This window comes from Anolis sagrei, chromosome 3 (assembly GCF_037176765.1).
Source record: "Anolis sagrei isolate rAnoSag1 chromosome 3, rAnoSag1.mat, whole genome shotgun sequence".
Classification (NCBI taxonomy): Eukaryota; Metazoa; Chordata; class Lepidosauria; order Squamata; family Dactyloidae; genus Anolis; species Anolis sagrei.
In genome coordinates this window covers 95,692,331-95,716,353 of record NC_090023.1, presented here as the reverse complement: position 1 = coordinate 95,716,353, position 24,023 = coordinate 95,692,331, and the positions used below count along the sequence as shown (strand labels likewise).

Sequence of the window (24,023 nt, the reverse complement as noted above, 5' to 3'; positions counted from 1 at the left end):
TGGCTCTGCATCCTGGGGGGAGTCTCTCATTTGGTATCAGCCATTGGTTGAGGTTCTGGGTTTGAGCCTGCCACTTTTGGACTCTCGCTTGCTGAGGTGTTCCAGCGAGTGTCTCTGTAGATCTTAGAAAACTATTTCTTGATTTAAGTCATTGACGTGCTGGCTGATACCCAAACAAGGGATGCGCTGGAGATGTGTTAGGGATCAGCTGGTTTTCCCTGTAATAGGCAGTAAGGGCACCTAGAGCTTCAGAGAGTTTCTGTTCAACCATCTCAAAGCTCCCTGCTTGAGCAGTAATGACACAATCATCAGCATATATGAAGCTCTCTGTCCCTTCTGGCAGTTGCTGGTCATTTGTGTAAATGTTGAACATTGATGGAGGAAGCACCCTCCCCTGAGGCTCAGAAGTTCCCCCATTGCCGCCAATGGGCCAATCTTCCTGGATCGAAAGCAGATTTTCTGGCTGCTGAATCAAAAAATGGCATTTTGTCCGCCCAAATTCAGACAACTCCTGAAAAAGCAGATTGTGGCTAGCTGAAAACCAGATACTGAAAATGGCACAGGGTTTACCCGAATTGCACACCCTTATTAATTTACGTGTTCTTTCTTCTACTTTCTTTGCTTATAAAATTGTTTGCAATAAACTGTTATAGATTTCACCAAGGCAGCACCTTCTTATCTACCTTTGTTAGATCAAGACTAGAATTGTGATACGGACTACCCTGGACTCTTGGATCCTAACATATTTATAGAAATAGCTTAATAGTTTCCCTGTCTCTTCGAGATGATTCTTGCTTTCTCATTGCTTTTTCTACATCTCCACCCCATTTCTCTATACATTTCTTTTTTATTTCCTCTTTTTTTAAAAAAACAAAACAAAAAAAACCTTGATAATAACTATGATTGATGTAGCCAAGCTAAACTGCTCAGTGGAAATGGATTACTTTGTTTTAAAGGGAAGTAAACAACTCAAAGCTGTTATAATACTGAAAACAAGAAAATACTGTTTGCTTTTAGATGAAAAATGGAAGCTATAAAATGATTTATATGGGTTCCAATGTTATACCATTAATTTTATTGAGTGATGTTATTCATTTCTTCACTCGGGGAAGTTACAACAAAATCTGTATTAGGATAGGAATTGCAAGTGTGAATTTGACTCTCACAGAGTTGCTCACTTTCAAACCTTTCCTTCAAATCTAATTTCATGGTCTGTCTCCATAACAACACAGTGTATTTCTACCAGGCAAAAATCATATGATGTAGTATAATGTATTTAATCAGATTTTGTGGACTCGCATGCAAAGCAATTTACCTTTTGCATGATTTGGCAATGAACCAGCATAAAGATTTTGAGGTATAGGCCTTTCTGTGTTAATCATATTTTAGCCTGCCATTCAGGATTTGCTAACTGACAAATGGAGAGGGATGGAATAACAAGTGTTACGATAGTCATGATATAAAGGTATGATATAAAAGATCTAAACTCACCTTGGAAGTAATTGCAATACAATAATTGGAGCACGCAATAAAGGGAGTGGGACAACTGAATAAAGAGGGAAAAAACACATCTGCATCTTACACATAAAGAAAGGCCCTTGTTATAAATGTAAAAATCCAACACAATATTAACAAGAACAAACTTTTATATATGTTTAAATATTGCTGTATATATTCATATATAAGTCCAGAAATTTTAGTTACAAAATCAACGAAAAAAAAACCTGGGTAAATTTGTCAACAGGTACTTATTTTTTATAAAACACTTATCAGTGTAAGTACCTGCAGTCCCCGATTTATAAATATCTGATTTAATGTATTGTCGAAGGCTTTCATGGCTGGAATCACGAGGTTCTTGTGGGTTTTTTCGGGCTATAGGGCCATGTTCTAGAGGCATTTCTCCTGACGTTTTGCCTGCATCTATGGCAAGCATCCTCAGAGGTAGTGAGGTCTGTTGGAATTAGGACAATGGGTTTATATATCTGTGGAATGGCTGGGGTGGGGCAAAGAGCTCTTCTCTGCTGGAGATAAGTGTGAATGTTTCAACTGACCACCTTCATTAGCATTTGAAGGCCTGGCTGAGCTTGGGAAAATCTTTTGTTGAGAGGTGTTAAGATGTGCCTGGTTGTTTCCTCTCTGCTGTTTTGCTGTTGTAATTTTAGAGGTTTTTTTAATACTGGTAGCCAGATTTTGTTCATTTTCATGGTCTCTTCCTTTCTGTTGAAATTGTCCATATGCTTGTGGATTTCAATGGCTTCTCTGTGTAGTCTGACATGGTGGTTGTTGGTGTGGTCCAGCATTTCTGTGTTCTCAAATAATATGCTGTGTCCAGGCTGGTTCATCAGGTGCTCTGCTATGGTTTACTTCTGTGGTTGACTTATACACAGCACATAGTTAAGAATAGATGAGACAACAGGAAGTGAGAGAAATCTACCCGTAGGTAGGGAAATTAAGTCTTGTAAGAGTTATATCATGGGGGGAAAGATGTCCTTCATAGTTTCCATAACAAGTCATTTTTTTTCAAAATCCAATTGTCACAGGAACAAAAAGTGAAGTGAATTCTTAAAAATGTACCTGTTCCAACTTACATAAAATGCAAGTTTGAAACTTGGGAACTGCCTGTGCTTAACTCTTTTATAAAAAAAGAAACATCCTCTTTTCTTAGTAGAGAGGTAAAAGTTGAGAGTCTAGTCCATCTAAGAATAGCCTGACAGGAAAAAAAACACCCTCCTCTACACTCTCTACTGTGGCCCAATCCTGGACTTTCTGTATGTCCGGATGGAAAATTGCAACAGCAGTAGCCTAGCGGCTGGCCTTCCAAGACAGCATTGGTGCTTTATCATGCATAAGTCAATAGCCTTTGACTTATCCAATTGACTCACATCAAAATCCAAAATTTTAGCCCCAAAATCTACCCTCAATGTACACATGAGGGTGATTTATACACAAGAACACATGGACACATGGTAAGTAAACTGTCAATGAAGTAAGTGTTACCTAAAATAGATTCACTATATAATCCAATCAGGAGCTCCATCCAGGTACAATTTACTTATTAGCGTTATGGGACAATTTTATTTACCAATAGAGGTGATAAAACATGTTATAAATGAAAACCACTTTAAAAGACCACATAATATCACATGATTTCTTAGCCTAGCTATTTTACAGACAACATATACTTGCTTCAATCCTTCATATGTTCATAACATAAATACTGGATTCACATTTGCTTGGATTCAAAAACCATAGGTGGCATATACCATAGTGCTTACTGCTCTGTCTCAAAAGAATAGTTAAGTATGAGCTTATACGATCAATACCGATTATGTAATTTGGTTGGTTACCTGAGCAGGCTTTTGTAAGTTCTATTTTTAGATGTACTTCATTTTGAGATGGGAACACATGGGTTGAGTTTGGAGTTTTTCATTTTTATGTTTTCTTTTGTGTTTTGTTGAATTTTGTTTCATTTTCATCCTAAACCTGGGAAATGTCCATGTTGTGTCACTAGGTGCCACTATAATGCCACACCCAGTAAACTATTCTAGCCATCATGGAAGGAAAATGATAATGTGGTGTCTACACCACTTATTCCACATTTTCTATGGCAGGGTGCTACAAGTTACCATAGTTCTTAAGGAGGAGGGGGCACAACCAATAGAAGCAGACATGATAGTAAACCTACCCTAAAAGAAAACTTTCCAAACATAGGACTAGATGAAAAGAAATCCTAATATCAATATTTGTATGAATGAATAATTGTCCACATTGGACAAAGAAAATAGAAATAGAGACATTCTTTAGTAATCTGAGAAGGGGAATACATTGGTGAAAGTTTAAAAACAGAAGAATAAAAATAAAGGAAATATTAAGATCTGGGCCATATGTGAAAAATATATTTGGTTTATTTTAATGGTTGAACATTGTTGAAGGTTGCTATAGAAATGGTCACAGCAAAAATTATTTATAGAAATAATAAAACAAAACATTTCTCAGTTTAGTCTCAACAGTAGAATATTTTCACTTTTGGTTAATTCCAAGTATCATATTGCTAAATAAATAATATTTTTTATCTTACGAGTTTGTGAGAACCACAGTTATGGTCATATGCAGTAATTTCCATCCTAATCCCTCTGTTCTCCACTTACTGGGTAGCAATTGTTATTATCATTGGGGTTTATTTCTCTGTCAATCAAGAAGTTAGCATTCACCCCCCCCCCCCTCCCCGGAGCATGAGTGATCTCCAGTACTTTAGGCAGAAACAGGATCCCTGTCACAATTCCCCCTTTAGTTGAAACTGGTCGTGGATACCTTTGTACAAGAAACTCAAACTTACTCAATAGTAACTTTCTTTAAAGTAAGGGACTTTATGCCCTCAAGAGAAGTGTGGGTATCTTCTTACAAGAAACTAAAAACTTCACTCAAGAGTATCCTTCTCTAGAGTAAGGGACTTCATGCCCTATAGAAAAGTTGGCTTTACACCAAGAAAGACTCTTTTTGCTACGGTTGTATAATCAATGTGTAAACCACAGCTTGTAATTCATTGTATACTGCTGTATGCCACACTATATAAATTTGTTAATTGTTCAATATTGCATTATATTAGCTGAAAGAATATATTTACCTTTGTGTTTTGTGTACCACAACTTGTAGTGAATTTGTGCTTTTTGTAGCAGCAGCTGTAAGGCAACCTTAATGGAAGGATTACTAGGTTGAATTCATGGTAACTGTCCTTTGGACATGGTACCACTTTAAATTGTGGTTTGACCAAAAACAACTATAACACAGAATCAAAACATCACCTTCTTTACACAGTAGAATTTACATTAGCAACAATTCTGAAAGTTCTGGAATAAAAATAAAAACCACAATCTGTTTAAAATCAAAACAAAAGTTTCCAATATCCTGCTCAGAAATGAATGAAAGGAAAAGATGGAAGGTAGAAGCATATAAACTTAAGTTATATAAAGGCTCATTATTTTACTGAAAATGCATGGGTTTTGTTTGCATCAAAAATAGGTTCTTCTTTGCACAACCCACCTAACAAGTTATTTATAAGGATAAAATAGAGAGGATAAGAAAGAATAAGACAAAAACAAAATAAACAAACTCTAGCTTCAAAACCACAATTTATTTTCCCCAACCAACTTGACTATGAGATCCTCCTGGGTGAATCAATTATGCTTATTATCTGATCCTCTCCATTCTGACCTTTACAAGTATTTTCGCACTACAGATTATTAAGCCAAGTTGGGGCCATTAAGTAATTCCTCTCATGTCCTGGGCCAGGACTCAAATGACTAAGCACTTTGTTCCTAGAGGGAAGCATACAGAAACAGTAAATCCCAAGTCAGTTGAGGTGAAAATGATAAAGCAGATTACATCTGCACTATGCCAAGGGTTGGGTGGGGGGCTGGGGGGAGCTACTGAGCTGTGACATATAGAGGGCATCATCCTATAAACAGAATCTCAGGCAATTTTCAAAAGGAAGAGGTTTATAGTGGAGAAAGTGAGAACTTTTCACTGTAGAGATAAATAAAAGTGTCTTATGGGCAGTAATTCTGGCAGCAAAATCCAAAGCGAAAATGAAAAATCTTCAGCCCCCAAAAAGTCAATAACTCTCTGGGTGTACTTAACTGCTGATTTTCAGATGAAAACCACACAGGTTTCCAAATGATTCAAGATACCTACCATCAAAAGGTGCACGTTCAATATACATGCAAATACTGAGAACAAAAGATTATAATTGTTTCTTCAGTAGTGTCATCTTTGTTCTCAGCATTCTAGCACCAGAAATTCAACAACACACATAATAGGCATACAGGGTTTTTTCAATCTATTGTGAAATATCAAAGAGCAATATCTTTCCATTTTCACAAGTAAATGGAGAATGAGAAGAAATCTTTGATAGCATTTGAGAAGCAGTTTAAGTGGTGCTTCTATATTTATTTGATACTATCCAAAATTAAATGTGCTTACTACTAGGCTTGTGCATGGATCCCTTTTTTAAAAAAATGGTCTCTGGCTGGTTCAGCTGGTTCAGATGCCCGAAACAGCATGGACTCCATCGTCACTTTTTCTAGGTAGCAACAAAACAGTGGCTGTCGAAAAACTGGCTGCTTTCAGTTCCTTTCAGTTACACATGGAGTGTGGGGAGGGAGGCAGCTGCTAGAAGGTCAGCAAGAAGCAGGGTTTCTTAAGCCCTCGCCTTAAACCCAGATCTTCTCAAAGACAGAAGGGAAAGGATTCCAGGAAGTGGGGTTTCTTAAGCCCTCCCCTTAAACCCAGGTCTGCTCTAAAGACAAAAGGTAAAGGATCCCAGGAAGTGGGTTTTCTTAAGCCCTCCCCTTAAACCCAGGTCTCCTCTAAAGTCAGAAGGGAAAGGATCCCATAAAGCAGAGTTTCTTAACCCTTTGCCTTAAACCCAGGTCTCCTCTGAAGACAGAAAGGATCCCAGAAAAAGTGGCATCTTAATTCTGATGTTTTTAATCCAAGTCTTAATAAAGGATATAAGCATAAATGATGCCAGAAAGAGTGGTATCTTTTCTCTGATGCTTTCAATCCAGGTCTTAATGAAGGATATAAGCACAAACGTTCCCAGAAAGAGTGGTATCCCAACTCTGGTGCTTTTCATTCAGTTCTTAATGAAGGTCTAAGGACAAACAATGCCTAAAATGATGGGAAGGGGGGCCTGGGAAGTTCCCCCATTGCCACCAGTGGGCCAGATTGAAAACAAATCTTTAGACTTCCTGGATAAAAAATGTATTTCTTTTCCCCTCAAATTCAGGAAGCTCCCAAAAAACTGATTGGGGCCCCCACCAAAATCTGGGACACCAAAACGGATTACAGTTTGCCCAAATGGCACAACTCTACTTATTACTGCCTGGTTCAGTTTGACCAGGGTGGAAAACTAGGTGGTGTATTTGTCCTTTTGTTTTCATTCTTGATAATTCTCTGTTGTCTCATTTTTTCGCATCAAGCCAAGGTCTTTAAATTGAACCACAGTATCACAGACCTTACCAAGACAGTAAATGAGTCATCTTAGCTTAAATATATGATGGTATCTTCTCAACATGGTGTTTTCCTGAATCTTAATGCTTCCTTTGAAGAGTCTACTCCCACTGAATGGTCCAGTTGTAGCTTCTGAATCCACAAATGTACAGATTTTGCCAGATACTTTTAAAGGAGGTTAAGGAGCAGAAACTGGAAATGTCATTGCAAACTAAATCATACTTTATAGAGCCTACTGACACCAACTGGATCTAGACAGTTTTAAGTATGTTGCAAGAGACTAATGTGTACATCTCAACAGAAGAGCTTCCATATAGGTAAGTTCGTACATACTACATGACACCCCCCCCCCAAAAAAATCCTATCTTTACATCAAGTAACTTTCACTTTGCATTCATTATATGAATATCATACTTTACCCATTGTTCTTGTTTGTAAAGCTGCCCTCTGAATTATATCCTTAGTACCTTCTGAACTAAGTATACATTATTCGTTATTACATCATACAAGAGGTAGGCAAAGGATGACTGTCCTACCAACAATTCACCATTCCCATGAAGCACATTTCTTATTACTCTTACGCAAGTCCAAAATGCTCCTAGTAAAACAAAAACAATTAAGGGCACTATTGTCTAAGATATGATTCCTACAGAAATATGGAAATCAATGACTTGTACATTACACCCCCACCCCAAGTTCCACATGCATCATCTTACAGATCCTTCTGTTAGTTGCTTGAGTGACCATTCCAAAATGCCAGAGTTTATGCACAGAGGTGTAAGGGTAGAGAGACAATTGTTTCTTTTGGTCATCTATAATTAAAAGTGCATTGAAAAGCTTTGGATCATTTCCATTATACATAGCTGTTTGGGGGGGGGGGGCAGCTGGTGTTATACTTGTCTTTAGTGTGGAAGCCCTTGTTACTTGAATTAATCTTTTGAATTAGTCTTTAGCTCTTTAGAACAAAAGTGTAGCAGACCATGCTAATTGCATTACAAAAGAGCTTAGCATAGAGATCTCAAGTTACTGAGAATTAAGTGAACAAATCTGTCATCAAGCCAGTGCAAGTAAATTAATGACTGGGTGATAAATTTCAACTCAGAATATTATTTTTAAATTAAATCCTTCTTTTGGCTTCTGCTTGTTTGTTTTCCCCAGAATAGTTATGTCAAAGCCTTTGCCTATGCCATGCTGCAGAATGACACCAAATGTTTGTGCTTCTCCAAAAAACCAAAAGCATTTTGGTGCATAAGTGAAAGGAGTGGGACTGAAAGTGCAAAACCATGAAACAAATGTTAATTGTTCTGGAAATACTACTTTCATTCAAAACCTCCATGTACAGGAAAAGTGAGCAACATGCATAGAATTATGTAAAAAAGAGCAGGAGTTCAGCAAGAGCTAGGCAGATAATTGAAGAATCCAACATTGGGAGGGGGAAAACCCTAAATAAGTAGCTAAGGGAAATGACCCGGGGTTTCAGATGTCTCCATACTAATACAAAGAGTGGGAAATAAGCAAAATGAACTTGAATTCTTAGAACAGCAAAGTAAATATGACAGAATAGGAATAACAATACTGAAACCTGACTGGAGGAGTGTCATGACTGGAATGTAGTAATAGATGACAAACCCTACATCAGATAAATAAAGAGGAAAGAGAGAGATGAGCATTACATGTCTGTTATGGTTATACCTGTGTAGAGATCCATGACTTTAATCCTGGAAAGTAGATTGGGGACATTTGTGTAAAAATTAAAGGGAAGAGAAAGAAGGATGACACTGTTGGGGCCTATTGCAGATTACCAATGCAAATGTGGATGCTGCTTTCCTGGAATAGATGAACAAACATTCAGAAAAGAGCAATGGAGTAAATGGAAGAGTAATGGGAGTTTGCAACTGTATTGATATTTGTTAGAAAGCAAACTTGTTGTCCAGAGGGTACTAAAAGAACCGCAAAAAGTAATTTCAAAAACACCAGCAACATTCCTGGAGAATTGGATAAGTGGAAATCTCAGCAGACTGAAGAAAGGCGGGGGGGGGGGTTAACTGTTCAGTCAATCTGGTATCTATACCAGAAAACATTTTAGAGCAGTTAATTAAAGTGACAGCACTCAGACAGGAATATCATCTTCTCTCCCCACCTTCTATATATGCCAACATGTGCATGCACATATGAATATGTATCCATTTGTACCACAAAAGCTGTTGCTAGGTGAAGTGTCCCTTCTGTGATGTCACTGGATTGACTGTTGCTAGATGAAGTGAGGTCATTGGGAAAGAAAGTAGACATGTGCATGAGGGACAGGAAGAGGGAGGAAAGAGGAAAAGAAGAGGGAAAGAAGGAGGGGAAAGGAAGAAAAAAGAGACAAGAAAGTAAGAGAAAGAAAGGAGAAAAGGTATGAGGGGAAGGAAGGGAGAAAAGAAAAAGAAGTGAAGAGAAAGGAAGGGAAGAAAAGACAGGACAATCTGTGTTACAATATGTAAGCTTGTCTTTCTTTGTCTTTGTACTTTTAATTATTATATTTCATTTTTAATATCAAGTCAATACAAAAATTATGGTATGGTTTTTTTTCTTTCCTCCCCTTCCTTTTTTGTCTCTATACTCTCACTTTTCTTTTTATGATGTTCACCCAATTTCATTGTATAAAAACCAGTATCTTAGGTATGTATAAGATATTTTAATCATTTTTGTGTCTAATAAGTGTTTGTTTAATGTCATTTATGTTATTCCCTAATAAAAATCATTTAAAAATATGGTATGGTATAGTATGGAGTATAATATTAGGCAATTTTAAAGAGTAACTCTTAAATCACCAGAGATAACATTGATCCAACATTTACTAATTCCTATGGGTGCTGGTTAACTAGGAGTTTACATTATTCCATATTGCATTTTTTAGAGAACTGTAAAAAAAAAGGCATTGTATGTGGCTAGAGAACTCTGAAAAATGCTTTTCTTCAGAATGTTGACTCATGAGTTCTCCTCTTCCCACTAGAGTTGAGACACAAAGATATTCCACTAAAGGTATTATTATTATTATTATTGTTATTATTATTATTATCAAACTTTATTTATACCCAGCCACCATCTCCCCTCAGGGACTCGGGGTGGCTAACATGAGGCCAAGCCCAACAAACACAATAAACAAAATAAAATACATACAGCAGAAAATAACTCAAATAAAATGCAAACAATAAAAGAGAAATAACACAGTGGGATAAAACACCGGGTATGAGGTAAGATGAAAATTTAAAAGCAAAGAGTTGAACAAAATGGGCTGGGCCAAATGCAAGGATAAAAACAGGGGAGATTGTGTGAGATAAATGGAGTAATTTATCTGGTAGGAGATATGGATGGGACGAGCTATGGGGTTTAATTTTCCCGCTAGGGGATGAAGAAAAGTGCATTGAGATGGCAAGTTTATGCTGGGGCGGTCATGGTATGGGGATTTGTTAGTCATTCATCAAAAGCAAGGTGGAACAGCCAAGTTCTCAAGCTTTTCCTAAAGGCTGACAAGATGGGTGCTTGCCTAATCTCCCCAGGTAGTGAGTTCCGAAGCCAGGGGGGGGGCACCACCAAGAAGGCTCTCTCCCCATCCCCACAAACCGCACTTGCAACGGGGGTGGGAGCGAGAGGATATGGCTGCCCTGCTGTGCTGTTCTTTCACTGCTTTGGTTACAACACTGTAAGGCCCTTCATATTCAACCTTGGATCTTCTGCATCTCACCTTGAAGGCCCATCCATTCCTCTCAGAAGGAAACAACAGAAGCTGCGGAAAAGCAAGTCACAGGCAGGAGCAAGAACGATCCAAGAGAGGACATCAGCCTGAAGCAACAGCTCAGCTTTTGCAGTGTGCCAAGAGAAACAGCAGGTGGAAGCATAGAGTTCACAGTAGAGCACATATGGTAAGTCGTTCCCAGTTTGAGGAAATGGTCATGACTTGGATTTCAAGTATAGTTTATTTTGTTATTATTTGTGGTGGCGATTATATTAATAGATCTGTGATAAAGTGACCAGTGAAATTTTCATTCCAGCAAGCAACAACACTGATGGTAAAAACTTGATAGAGTCTTGGGATTCTAGATTTCCCCCCTACTTTTTATCATCTGTATTATTGTTGGCTGAATAATTTCTCAATTAAGCAGCAAAGCAAGAGAATTACAGAAGTCTCAATGATCAAATGATGCATTTAGGTAACAAGCAACGGTATTTTTTTTTAAAAAAAAATCAAAGACAAAGTGCACATTTTATTAATCAGATCTAAATGAAATAATCTGATTTGGGTAGTTTACCAGTACCAATACTTTCTCCTTATCAAATGAAGTAGAAACATATTATTTTAATCAACTATGAAATCGATGTTTTAGACAGAGAAAAACAATGCAATGAACCAATCAAATCAACTATAGGTGACAATAAGAAGATTACATTCTAGACATTAATATAATATGAAAATTCCACTAAATGAAATCAACACAGAACATATTAAGGAAGGACATTGCTTCTGAAAGCAACTGTTGGTTCTTCTTTGTTATTTTGCCACAACTATTGATTAGCCCATTTTAAATTGCCAGGGTCAACAATGTTATACAATATTTCTCTTCCAAAAATCATGAGGTCTTATACTGCAAATGTTTATTTAATAATGATAAAGCAATGCTTCCTGTACAGCAAGCACTGGCAAAATTAATGATGCCCTCCCTCAAAAATGCACCTCATATTCTAAGTAAAATTAATTATAGATATTTTTCCAATATCATCTAGACAGCCTATAATATTAATTTAATACTGATGCACCTTAATATTTCACAATGTGATTACTCCTTTTTATGAGGCTTTAAGACATTTTGAAAAAAATAATTTGTTGACTTTTCCTCTATGAACAACCATAGTAGTGAAACTTGTATGGATATAGGTGTCATCTGAAAGTAGAAATGTGTTAGATATTGAAGGTATACAGCATATCATTGTGATACCAGCATATCAAATGCAAACCTACCATTATTTTATCATATTTTGACCTAACATGAGCCAAGAAGAAAATTAGCCAGTCCTCAACATGAGAAGAAGAAAGCGCAGAATCCTGTACAGTAGAACCTCACTATTTTGTAGCAGACAGCATAACTGGCCAGCTTTACAACCAAATAATATGCTTACCATCTTCAGTCGGCACATAGACGTTTAGATATAAACAATCTTCATTTTGATCTTGCACATATGTCATCACAGTATCCAAGTTGGCAGTAAACCAAACAGGCAGCATGTCGTTAAGCAGGGACCGCTCATCCAGGTATTGGGGGCAGACAGCAGCAAACTGTGTGGCATTCCGTATACCGGTCCATGATGATGGAGGCTCTGGAGGCTGAAAACGTCTCTCCCCAGTTGGAGGAGAGGCATAAGGGACTCCCAAGTATTGCTCCACAGGACCAAGGATCTCATTGGGCAAGGGTGTTCTTACACCACGGATTTTGCCATAATTCGTGGTTACAACAGGATATTGTGCTTGTCCATCAATAAGTGTAAACCTTATCGCCAGAGCAGTGATCCAGAAGAGGAAGTTGGAATTCAACATGACACAAACGGGAGTAAAGATCAAAGGCAGCCATAAGAGTCCCATTGGCCTTGACATGGTTTACATCAACATCAGCAGGCTATGTCTTCTACACCCAGGCAGAAAAATCAGATAAGCCAGGAAATGATCTCCCAAAAATTGTGTGTGAGAGTATGGGTGGGGAGAAGGGGGAGGAAGATTTTTTACCAAGCAAAATGAATTAAGGGCAACAGGTAATTTCAGTAACGCAGGAAGAAAACTCCCAAGGAGTATGATGTATATCTCAAAAGACTGACCATCGACCAATTCCAGAGATGCAACAAGGAAGGGAGTCCTTGGGCCTAAAGCCCATCCCTTGATCCTGCTTATCTTAATGCCGATGTCACTATCCAAGAAGAGGTGGCAAGATGCTCTATGTCTACTCCGCTGTATTGGGACAATGACTCCTTTCTGTTAGCTCCAACATCATGGATAAACCTACACAAAAAGAAAGGAAGAAGGAACAAAAATTAGCATGTTTGTCACTGACAGTATTAAATATGGTATTTCCAATGTCTTTTCCTACATTGCTATCTCCTCCATCCATCCCTCTGAGATAAGCATTCCAAGAATACACCGTACAGATTATTTAAGGACATAGGAAACTGCAATAGCCTCTTAAGTTATTGGGTTGCATGCAATGGTGAGACATCGTCCTTCAGGAAGAGAGCATTAAATGGAAGCTGCTATCTCCCTCAGGCAGTAGTGACACTGCACTTTTCATTTCTCAGCAGCTATGCAACTACTGAACTACTGAACCATCTGCCATCTGTGCATATGTAAAGTAAATTTAAAAATCAAGTAACTTGAAAAATCTTATAAAATAAATTGAATGGAAGTGACTATGCATGTATGTTAACTATTTATTTACTTTTCTGCCCCTGCAAAGTTCAGAGCTGCCTTCAGAGATAAGTTAAACCTATGTGTGATTAGTATAAGGTCAGTCAGCAAGTTTCATGCCTGAGGGTGAATCTGAAGCCACTTGACCTAGTACATTTGAAGTGTGTTCCTCTGTCCACTTTAGCATATCTTGTTCTTTTATGTTGTTTGTGAGCAACACACTGAGTTACACCCACACATGCACACAGAGCCCAATGACATATAAACTATAATGGCTAATCTGTATTACTGATTGTTTTTATCTTTATTATCTATCATTAACATTTACCTGTTCTCTACTCTCATGAAAGAGAAGTTCAGAGGTGCCAAGTTGGAAAATGGTCTATATCTTCCATGCTGTAGAGCAGTGTTTCTCAAACTGTGTTCCTTCAGGTGTTTTGGACGTCAACTCCTAGAAATCTCAGGCAGTTTACCAGATGTTAAAATTGTAGGAGCTGAAGTCAAAACATCTGGGGCAGCAGAGTTTGAGAAACTGCTATAGAGAGTCAAGTGAAACATCTTTCAGAAACAGATTTTAAATGACTCTTGCTGCCTTGCTGTAACTCCAAGAAAGGATGGTTTTATATATTCTTAAGCTTATGCCTTGCATTTTGAACAAAAATAAAGGAAAGTGGCCATGATTTCATTCAGGTAATCAGCTTCTTACACCAGACTTCTTCAGTTTGAAGCCTTTGAGATGCTTTTAGATCATCCTTTCTGTTACTAACATTGCCATCCTTTTATTCCAAACCATCTTAACAGCCATGTTGATGGTGACAATAATGACTACAGCTGCCAAATACCAGGTTGGACAATCTGTCCAGCAGGTATCATTCTCTATTGTCTTGATTTGGCAAACACAATCTTGATTAATTACCTGTCCCCCTACATTTTCAACTCTTTAAACTGCCCAGTTTATCTCTTTTCCTGCCACTTTCCCCTTTAGTCTTCCACTTACTAAAGGGGAGTGCCAACTACAAAAATAGTTTGATGTCAATCAATTCAGCTGTGCAAAAGAAAGGAGGGTCAGAAGCTTGCCCTACAAAGAGGCTCAAGCAAAAACAAGTTGCTGTAGCCTCTAGGCTTGGGCACGGATCAGTTTGAACAAAAGTGATTTCTAAAATTTGGTGGTTAATTCTGTATATTCCACTGAAAACAGGATGGGGGGTGGGAACCGGAGAGCCAGCCAAAATGGATTTTTCAGCTACTGGAGAGGATGGAGTTAATTTTGCAATATATCTGAGGCAGGGGTCTGCCACAGGGGCTCCTAGAAAAAATGGGATTAACTGTAGAGCCCTGTATCTCTTCCTGGCAGCAGCAGCATCCATTTCTTCTGGAAAAAGCTACCTAGGCTCCTCCTTCAGAGAGTACCCTGCTAGGAACTCACTTTCTCAAAAGCACTTACATGGGGCGGGCACTGGAAAGTCTCTGAGTTCCTCTTGGAGCATAATGGGAGTTGAAGTTTTTTTCTCTTTGTTTCTCAGCCAATAAAAGGCCTGATTGTGTCCATGCTCTGATTGCCTGAGAATAGACACAACCGGCAACTACAATTCCAAAAACCTTATCTTGAGGTTTGTCACATTTTTTAAAAAATGTTTTGGTTAAAACTTAAAATAATTCTTTAAAAATTGGTAAACTGTTGAATTATTAAACTTGGCAGGCCTGCAGTTGTAAATGGGGTCGAGGTAGGTTTCGTGCAGATAAGCCTTAAAATGGCTGAGGATTGAGCCTCTAAAATATTCCATTGTAGCCAATGGGCCAAAATCTTTGCCGAATGACAATGGAAATATCTCTCCCGATTCGATAACTTCCCAGAAAACTGAATGAGAGGTTATCTGAAAATGGAACCCAAAACAGCATGCCTAGTAGCCTCTCCTAGTTTATGACATCTTCCGCATTAACAACCTGTCATCACAAACATACTTTAATTTTGCTTTGCCACATGTGTCCCAACTGTTATCTGTGAAATGCTGGAAAGTTTTCTGTAGTTGTCTGGGATGCCCACAAATAAATGAACAAATTCCCAGTTCTACTTAGAAGTGCTGAAGACTGCATTCAAACATCGTTTGGATACAGAGCAGTTGGCCTGATTATTTTTACAACTATTGGTTCTTTCTGAATACATATAAATAAAATCTAAATAAAAATAAAATATAATAATGTGGTAGTATATTTTAACCTTTGCATTTTAAGTTTTATTGTTGATATTATGTGTTGTATAGAATCCTAGAATCACAGAATCATTGAGTTGGAAGATACCTTGTGGCCCATCCAGTCCAACCCCATGCCAAAAAGCAGGAAAACACTATTCAAAGCACCCCTGACAGATGGCCATCCAGCCTCTTTTTAAAAGCCTCCAAAGAAGGAGCCTCCACCATTGTAAACCACTTTGGTTCTGGCTATGGAGAATGACAGGCTAAATATGTCTTAAATAAATATTTTAGGCCTTTGGGCAAGGGACATGTTGTCCTAGCTAGCTGTTGTTCTGGCAACACAAAAGCCTCTATTCCAATTCCTGGTTAAGAAGCAATTTTCCACATTAACTCCCAAAATTCAAGAAAATGAAATTATCCTTGTCATGGTTCTTAGAAGAAAGGAGAACTCAATGCTGTCAGTCTAGATACCTCCCCCCCCCCCCAATTGGCCTGAGCATGTATTCTATTTTTAACCTGGAAGTTTGTTTACCCTCTTTCCCCCCATTACATCAGAGGAGCAACAAGTATTTTCCACAGTATTGAAACTGGTAGTAACCAAAGGAAATTGCTGCATTTTTGTATGTGTTGCATGATGAAAGCAAAACAAATTGAAGCATATCTCAAAATCTCAGCTGTGCTCTGTGGACATTTACAATACTACTTTTTAAAAATACAAATATGTGAATGGCATTATTTCAGAAATATTTATCTCAAGAAAACAGTGAACTTCCAGGTTCACTGTTGGGAGCTAAATAGAACTACTGAAATTAATAGGATTTAGTTTAGTCATGACAAGTTCCATTCATTTAGATGTGTATTCAGAGGAGTAGGGATTTTGAGCACCCCCAAATACATCTTATATCTAGTGTTAATGCAATGTTCTGACTTATTCAAGATACATTCAAGTAAAGGAAAGAAGACAACACTCATAATTTTGTGTGAAATTGGCCTGCTTTTATATATTACTAGATAAATAAGAAACATTCCTCTTCTGATTTAGCATTTCACTATTATAATAGTCCTTGGTTGCCTGTGTGCACATATGTATGTATTTGTATAAAAAAAAATTAAAAGATGAAAATTTAAAAAATACTATCATTCAATCCGAATTTGTCTGTGCACCAAATTATATGTGCTTCTCTAACACAGTTCTTATTGTACTTTCAGTCTGTAACTCCAGTGACAAGTTAATGCTATCCTCATTATAAAACCGGTAGCTTTTTATTGCACACAGGATAAACTCTTTGGGATTTTAAGGCAGGCACAAAACGTTGTGTCAATACAAAGTTAACCTGTTTATTCTCCAAGTGACAATTTCTGAAATTAACCTTAAGTCTGGGGGTTACAAGTAGACACATTGTGATTACCTAGAGATGTCCACAGCTAAGAAACAAAACCAGATCATTTTCTGAATCAGCCACAGGTCCCTTTGGTGACATGTCTTTCCTGTTTAAAGTACCAGAATTGATTGGCAATTGCTATTCATTTCCTCTGTCTCCATATCCTTTCCAGAAATCTATCAATATTGTTCAGTCTGAGCAAGTTTAGTAAATTAAATGGATTGATAGATTTCCCAGTAAGGCTGCTCCTACATTTCTATTCAAATAGCAAAAAGTGAAGAAGATTAAAGGACTGTCTTTTCAGTGGCAGAATATTCAATCCTTTATCTTTTTCAATCTAGACTGGATGAAGGACTTAAAATGATCAATTACAGAATGAAATCTAGTATCACAAAAACAGTGCTAGAGTAATAAAAATAATAGATCTTTTCTCGTAATATATTTCAATACAAAATAGAAAAGAGAGAATACAGGAGAAATGCAATTTAATTAGACGAGCAGAAGCTTAAAATACTGTCTTATTCCCCACAGGAAAGGAAAACAGATAATAAGGGAAGATGACAGAATTTTATTACAATTCCTAGCTAGTCCCTGGTAAGAAAACATGCTGTCTCAGTGCTTTTTCTATAATAACAGACCTAAACCTGTTAAAATGATTTGCTTGACAGTCCTTATCATCCAACCAAACACATAAAAATTTTAAAATGTCAGCCAGTGCTTAATTACATTTTTTCACATCAATGAGCTTTCAGAATTTTAATTCAATTCAGCATCCTTGTTCCAGATGAGAAAATCAAGAAAAATATTCAAAATATATACCATAATAACACACACACACATGATTGCATTTATTGGGTGTTTCCAGCATGTTGTGTACAAAGGAAATTTTCCTAAACCAAATGGTATGCAGGGATGTAGAAATATGTAAGACTTCTAATTCCACAATTAAACTTACTAAAAACTATCCCCACAAACACAATAGTATTACTTTTCATCTTTCATAAATAATCAAATGCTAACTTCTAACCAATCCTTGAGTTACTCATGTTGCTCAAAAAAGTGTGAGAACTACCATAAAAACAGTATATATAGAAGGCATTTTCACAATATTTTTTAAAATAAACTATTTGGGAAGTATTTTCTTTTAATATATGATTGAAATGGCCTTAAATACAGATTTAGAAAACACATTACCCAATATGCCCAAGCATTTTCATGGTAATACCAAAAGTTTTATTCTGCAACCATTCCTAGCTTTCTTCTAAAAAATGTGAAGAGGTCAAATGAGTGGACCATGAAAACTTTTGGAAATCCTTCAAACTTTCATTGTGCAGGAACTTTCTTTACTGTATTAAGCTCCAATTAAATTTTCATGACTCATGAATACTTATTTTTTAATTCCTCCTTTTAAATTTTAGTTCTCTTCTTTTGGAAGAACATTTTCAAACAAGTTTCTTCTTTATTCCAGAGTAAAGCAAAGAATGAAGGCAAGAGCCCCCCCCCTTTCCCCTACCTCCCCCCTTCAAACACCCCTCCCCTGCCAAAACCATCCCTTTACCCCTGATCCCTTACTTTTTATATATGTATTGAAATATTTCTAATAAAGAATATTTAAAAAAAAAAAGAATGAAGGCAAGAGTGATTTCCTCGGGGATAGCATCCTTTGGTGCCATCTCTAGAAAAAGACAGGATATAATCAAAATATTAAATTAAAATAAATCTATGGACATATGAGTACCAGGAAGCAAATGAACTGGTATGGGGAAGAGCAAAAGAACAAATGCCCAGAACTCTAGAATAACTTGATTTCAGTAAACAAACATCTAATCTGGAAGATGTTTAGCTCTCTCAGGGCCCTTCCATACAGCCATATAACCCAGAATATCAAGGCAGAAAAGGCCACAATATCTGCTTTGAATGGAGTTATCTGAGTCCAGATTGCCATATTACTTACTTACTTACTTACTTAGGCAATCCCTCATTGGACGAGTAAGATGGTCTTCCATTATGGGTTTCCTTGTGGGTCCGCATGTGGCTGTGGAGCCCTATTCTTGCTCTGTATCTTCTTCCGCAGTGTGGCCATTGGTTTCCAGGTGGAAGGCGGTCCCGGCCGGGGTTGGCTTGACGCGCCTTCCTCCTGGCACGTTTCTCTCTTTCACCCTCTACTCGTACCTCCTCGAATTCTGCAGCACTGCTGGTCACAGCTGACCTCCAGCTGGAGCGCTCAAGGGCCAGGGCTTCCCAGTTCTCAGTGTCTATGCCAGAGTTTTTAAGGTTGGCTTTGAGGCCGTCTTTAAATCTTTTCCTGTCCACCAACATTCTGTTTTCTGTTCTTAAGTTCAGAGTAGAGCAACTGCTTTGGGAGACGGTGGTCAGGCATCCGGACAACGTGGCCGGCCCAGCGGAGTTGATGTTGGAGGACCATCGCTTCAATGCTGGTGGTCTTTGCTTCTTCCAGCACACTGATGTTTGTCCACTTGTCTTCCCAGGAGATTTGCAGGATTTTCCGGAGGCAGCACTGATGGAATCGTTCCAGGAGTTGCATGTGACGTCTGTAGACAGTCCACGTCTCATAGGCATATAGCAGGGTAGGGAGGACAATAGCTTTATAGACAAGCACCTTGGTATCCCTACGGATGTCCCGGTCCTCAAACACTCTCTGCTTCATTCAGGAAAATGCTGCACTTGCAGAGCTCAGGCGGTGTTGTATTTCGGCATCGATGCTGACTTTGGTGGAGAGGTGGCTGCCAAGGTAGCAGAAATGGTCAACATTTTCTAATGCTACACCATTAAGCTGTATCTCTGGCATTGGGGAGGGGATGGCTGGTGACTGCTGGAACAGCACTTTGGTTTTCTCGATGTTCAGTGACAGGCCAAGCTGTGTGTATGCTTCTGCGAAGGTGTTTAGAGTGGCTTGTAGATTTTCTTCTGTATGCGCACAGAGATTGCCATATATTCCAGTTCAAAGCACAAAATGTGGGATTTTATTCAGCAGTGTAGAAGGGGTCTCAGCAGAAATATCTGATTAACAGGATACCCCTTCCACACAGAGGAAATGTCTGGTCCACCCGTGTTTAAAAAACCAGGTCAGGCTAGACCTCTGTCCTGACACTGACAGCAAACAAAAAACTGCACTTTCCTGGGTGGGGGTGTTGGGTGGTGTGTCCAGATGCCCTGCCAAACCTTCTGGCAGGAGACATGGACAGCAACGGAAAACCCCAGAAAAGCCTTAAAACTAAAAATTAGTTACCCTGCCATGATTACCCGGCTGCTGGCCCTCTCCTGGCATGTAGAAATGACATCCCAGGAGAAGGAGGGGTCAGAGTAAAATCACTTCTGCCCCCTTCTCCTGGCACATCATTTCTATGTGCCAGAGGAGGGCCAGCAGCATGGTAATGGTGGACAAGTAACAATTTTTTAGTTTTTAAAGGCTTTTCTAGGGCTTTTCTGGGGGATTTGGGAGAGGGGGTTACAGCCCTCTGGCTCAAGCCCAGAAAATGTGAGGGGGCCATGTGGACTCCCCTCTTAGAAGTCTCAGGACTTTTGAGGGGGCAGTCCAGTCATACTGGGTTAGACCCAGGTCCAGTGCCTAATTAATTCAGCATAAAGCAGGGTTTCCCTTCTTTGGCCTGAATTAATTCACTTTTACCTGAGGCTTTGTTTGGCTGCCCTAAGGAAAAGCATGGGAGCTTGCACTTTTTGCAAGCTGTCTGGATGCACCCTGCGTCCATCATTGATTAATTGGCGTTCTCAGGAAAAAAAGCACATTAATAATTGGGGTCTCCATCTTAGCAAGTGACTGCATAGAATATTGTTCTTATGTAACACCATTTTGGACTGAAGAAGCCATGCTGTTTACTACTCTCACAAAGGCTAGGGACACTGGTTCAGCACTGGGAGCAAAGAGTGTTCTTTTATATTGGCAACGGCATGGTCTAAGAACTATGTGGTACTTCAATACATATGATTGAAGCTATGTGCATTCTACCAGAGGAAGAAAAAGAAAAGTAATTACATCTTGCACTCAGTAACCAATCAGACTTAATTACAAATATGCCAGTAAAAAAGCTGCCATTTTCTGCCAGTCTTAAAATGAAATGTGACATTTGAATGAAAACTATAATTATTGAATTTATGAACATATTTTACCTTTATGTGGGAATATAAAAAACTTTAGTCACATTTGACAATTTAAATAGCACTTATGTACTTTTTATGATTTTTTATAAGAAAAAAGCAAAATTCATCTTGGACAGTCACAAGTTTTACATGGTTTAAGTTGTTAAATTTAACACAATTGGAAAACAAAAATATTTAGGAACATATTCATATTTCATCACATGATAGTTGCCATTGCATAATAGTCACTCACCCATTTTTGAAGTGGAAAAATTAGAATTTTAGAATTTCCCACATAATAGCTGCACCCTTAGCTCACTAAGAGTAGCACTAAAAGGGGAGGCATGTGGGGGAGTGAATTCACTCCCCTGCACACCTGCCTTAGTGTAGGGGGTTTGACTCAGCCGGCAACCATGTCAGGTCCCATACTGCCAAAATGGTTTCACTTGGCTGCCACTTAGAATTTTTTTATCACATAATAGTCACACACCCCCTTTAACATCCAAAAAGGGATAAACAGTTTGATTATTGAGATGAAAAATGGTATTTTAGTCACTGGAAGGAAGTTGCATTAAGTTTTAACAAAATATACAACTGATAAAAAATACAATAAGGGAAATTCAATGTGAGAAGAAAATGCTATAGTCTCAAAATCTGAGATAATACAAACATAAGAAAGAAAGACTGGTGGAATCCAGAGAAACCAAACAATTTTTTAAAAAAAGAGATTTTCACATCTAGTTCTTTATGTAATTCTGAAAAGTGTAGACCCATGATACATATATACTAATGTATAAATTATTGTTTTATATGCTATTAGTTTTTACTTTTTATTGTAATGTGTGTTTATTTTATGTGTTGTTTTATATATTTTTTAGGGCTGGGCGGTTTCGTTCGTTAATTTTGTATATCTTTTTTCCCATTAATTTCCCATATACGAAACAATATCAAACTTTTTTCCAAACCCAGAAGTGTATTTTCAAAATCGAAACAGCATGCGCCAAATATTTTTGTATTTCCGTCCATTTCAGAAATATGTAAGATGCTTGCTGGGAGCTCTCCTCTCTCTCCTCTCCTTAGCCAGTCAGAGCCTGAAAGAGGAGGAGGAGGAGGAGGAGGAGGAGGAGAGGGCGGGGAAGGCGCCGACTGAGCAAGCGAGCGAGAGGGCGAGCAACCCTCAGCAGGAAGGCGGCCCCGTCCCTTCTTCCTCACCTTTGCGGTGGGTGTGCTTCGGAGGAGCCGGGCCCGACTCAGCGGCAGCGCTTGAGGGCCCGCCAGAGTGAGTGCCTGCCTTCCCTCCTTTCCATTCCTCTTTTCTTTCTTCTCCTTTCCCTCCTCTTGGTGGAGAAAGAGAGAGAGAGAGAGCCCGCAGGACTCAGGAGGGTGGGACGGAGCTGGGAGCAGCGGGGAGGCTCAGTCTGTTTGCCCTGTGGCTCTTTTTGGCAAGCATTTTCTGCCAAATATTTTTTTATTATTAAAAAAATAATAATTAAATTTTAATTAAAAATTAAATTAAAAAATGTTGTTGATGTTTTGCGCATACGCAACCGCGGGCGCCATCTTTACAAAACGTTTTGTAATTATTAACGAAATTTCGTAAATACCAAACTTTTTTTAATGGAAAATTTCAGATATATTTTTAAATACAAAACGCTGAGGCACCCTAAAAACGAAACGATATTAGAAACAAATTTTTCCATTGTTACCCAGGCCTAATATTTTTTAAAAAAATATTTTTATTAAGCATTTTACAGTGAGGGTTAAAAGGGGGGGGGGTTGGTTGGATTTGTGTAGGAGGGAGATGGGGGTTGGGAAGGAAAGGTATCAGGGGTGGGTATTGGGAAGGAGGGGGTAGTCTGAGGAGGGAAAAGGGTGAGGGGTTGGGGGTAGAAGGGGTAGTTTCAACTTCCAGTCATCTCCGTATCTGGTCTCACAATCTCTTTTTTGTTGATGTTCGAAGGATTGGTTAACCCTCTTACTTCTTTTTCGGTTCTGATATTGTTTTATGTTATCATTATATATTTATCATGCATTTGTGATTTTCCTGAATAAAATAATTTTTAATCGGGGACCAATCTGTTTTTATTACCTTCATCTTTTGATTCACCTTCATCTGCTGTGTCAGTCTATCCCTATTCATAATGTCTGTTATCTTAATCAACCACTGTTCTTGTGTTGGGATTTCTTTGGATCTCCAAAATCTCGCGTAGCAGATTCTGGCTGCTGTTGTAAGATAGTTGGAGAGTTTTTCTTTATTAATTTCCAAATCTATCTCTGATATTCCTAATAGGAAGTATTCTGGCTTGAACTCAATCTTTGTTTCTAGTATCTTCTCAATTTTTTCATGAATGTTTCTCCAATATGATTTGGCAATTCTGTATGACCACCACATGTGGAAGGAGACAGTTTGTTCTTCGCATTTCCAGCACATTTCATTTGTGTTTGTGTAGTATCTGGCCAATTTTTGGGGTGTGATGTACCACTGGTACATCATCTTCATCCAGTTTTCTTGCAGGTCCATTGTACAGGTGTATCTTATTTTTCTATTCCAGATTTTTCCCAATTTTCAAGGTTAATTGGATGGCCTATATTCTCAGCCCACTTAATCATACAATCTTTAATCAGTTCTATCTCAGTGGACCACTCTAATAATTTCCTGTAGATTTTTTCGTTATCAGTTTATTTTCTGAGATCAATATTTTGTCCTATAGGGAGTCCCTTTCCATAAAACCAATCTTCTTATCCTTTATATAATATTCTCTAATTTGTCCAAATTGGAACCATGAAATTCTTGTATCTAATATTTTTAGTTCTTCTTGTGTTTTTAGTATCAATTCATTACCTTGTTTTTTCAGGATATCTTTATAGGTTAGCCATTTTTTGTGGGTT

General features: G+C 38.1%; 1 protein-coding gene across 5 annotated transcripts in view; it reads right to left on the bottom strand.

Annotated features, from left to right (window-relative positions):
• Positions 1-24,023, bottom strand: part of NLGN4X (neuroligin 4 X-linked) — a 265,484-nt gene that overhangs the window by 178,996 nt on the left and 62,465 nt on the right. For all 5 annotated transcript variants that reach the window (XM_060769901.2, XM_060769900.2, XM_060769899.2 and 2 more), the window contains one exon: positions 12,169-13,039. In XM_060769901.2, coding sequence (XP_060625884.1) covers positions 12,169-12,640 — 472 coding nt within the window. In that variant the 5' untranslated portion in view covers positions 12,641-13,039. The remainder of the gene's footprint in view (positions 1-12,168; positions 13,040-24,023) is intronic.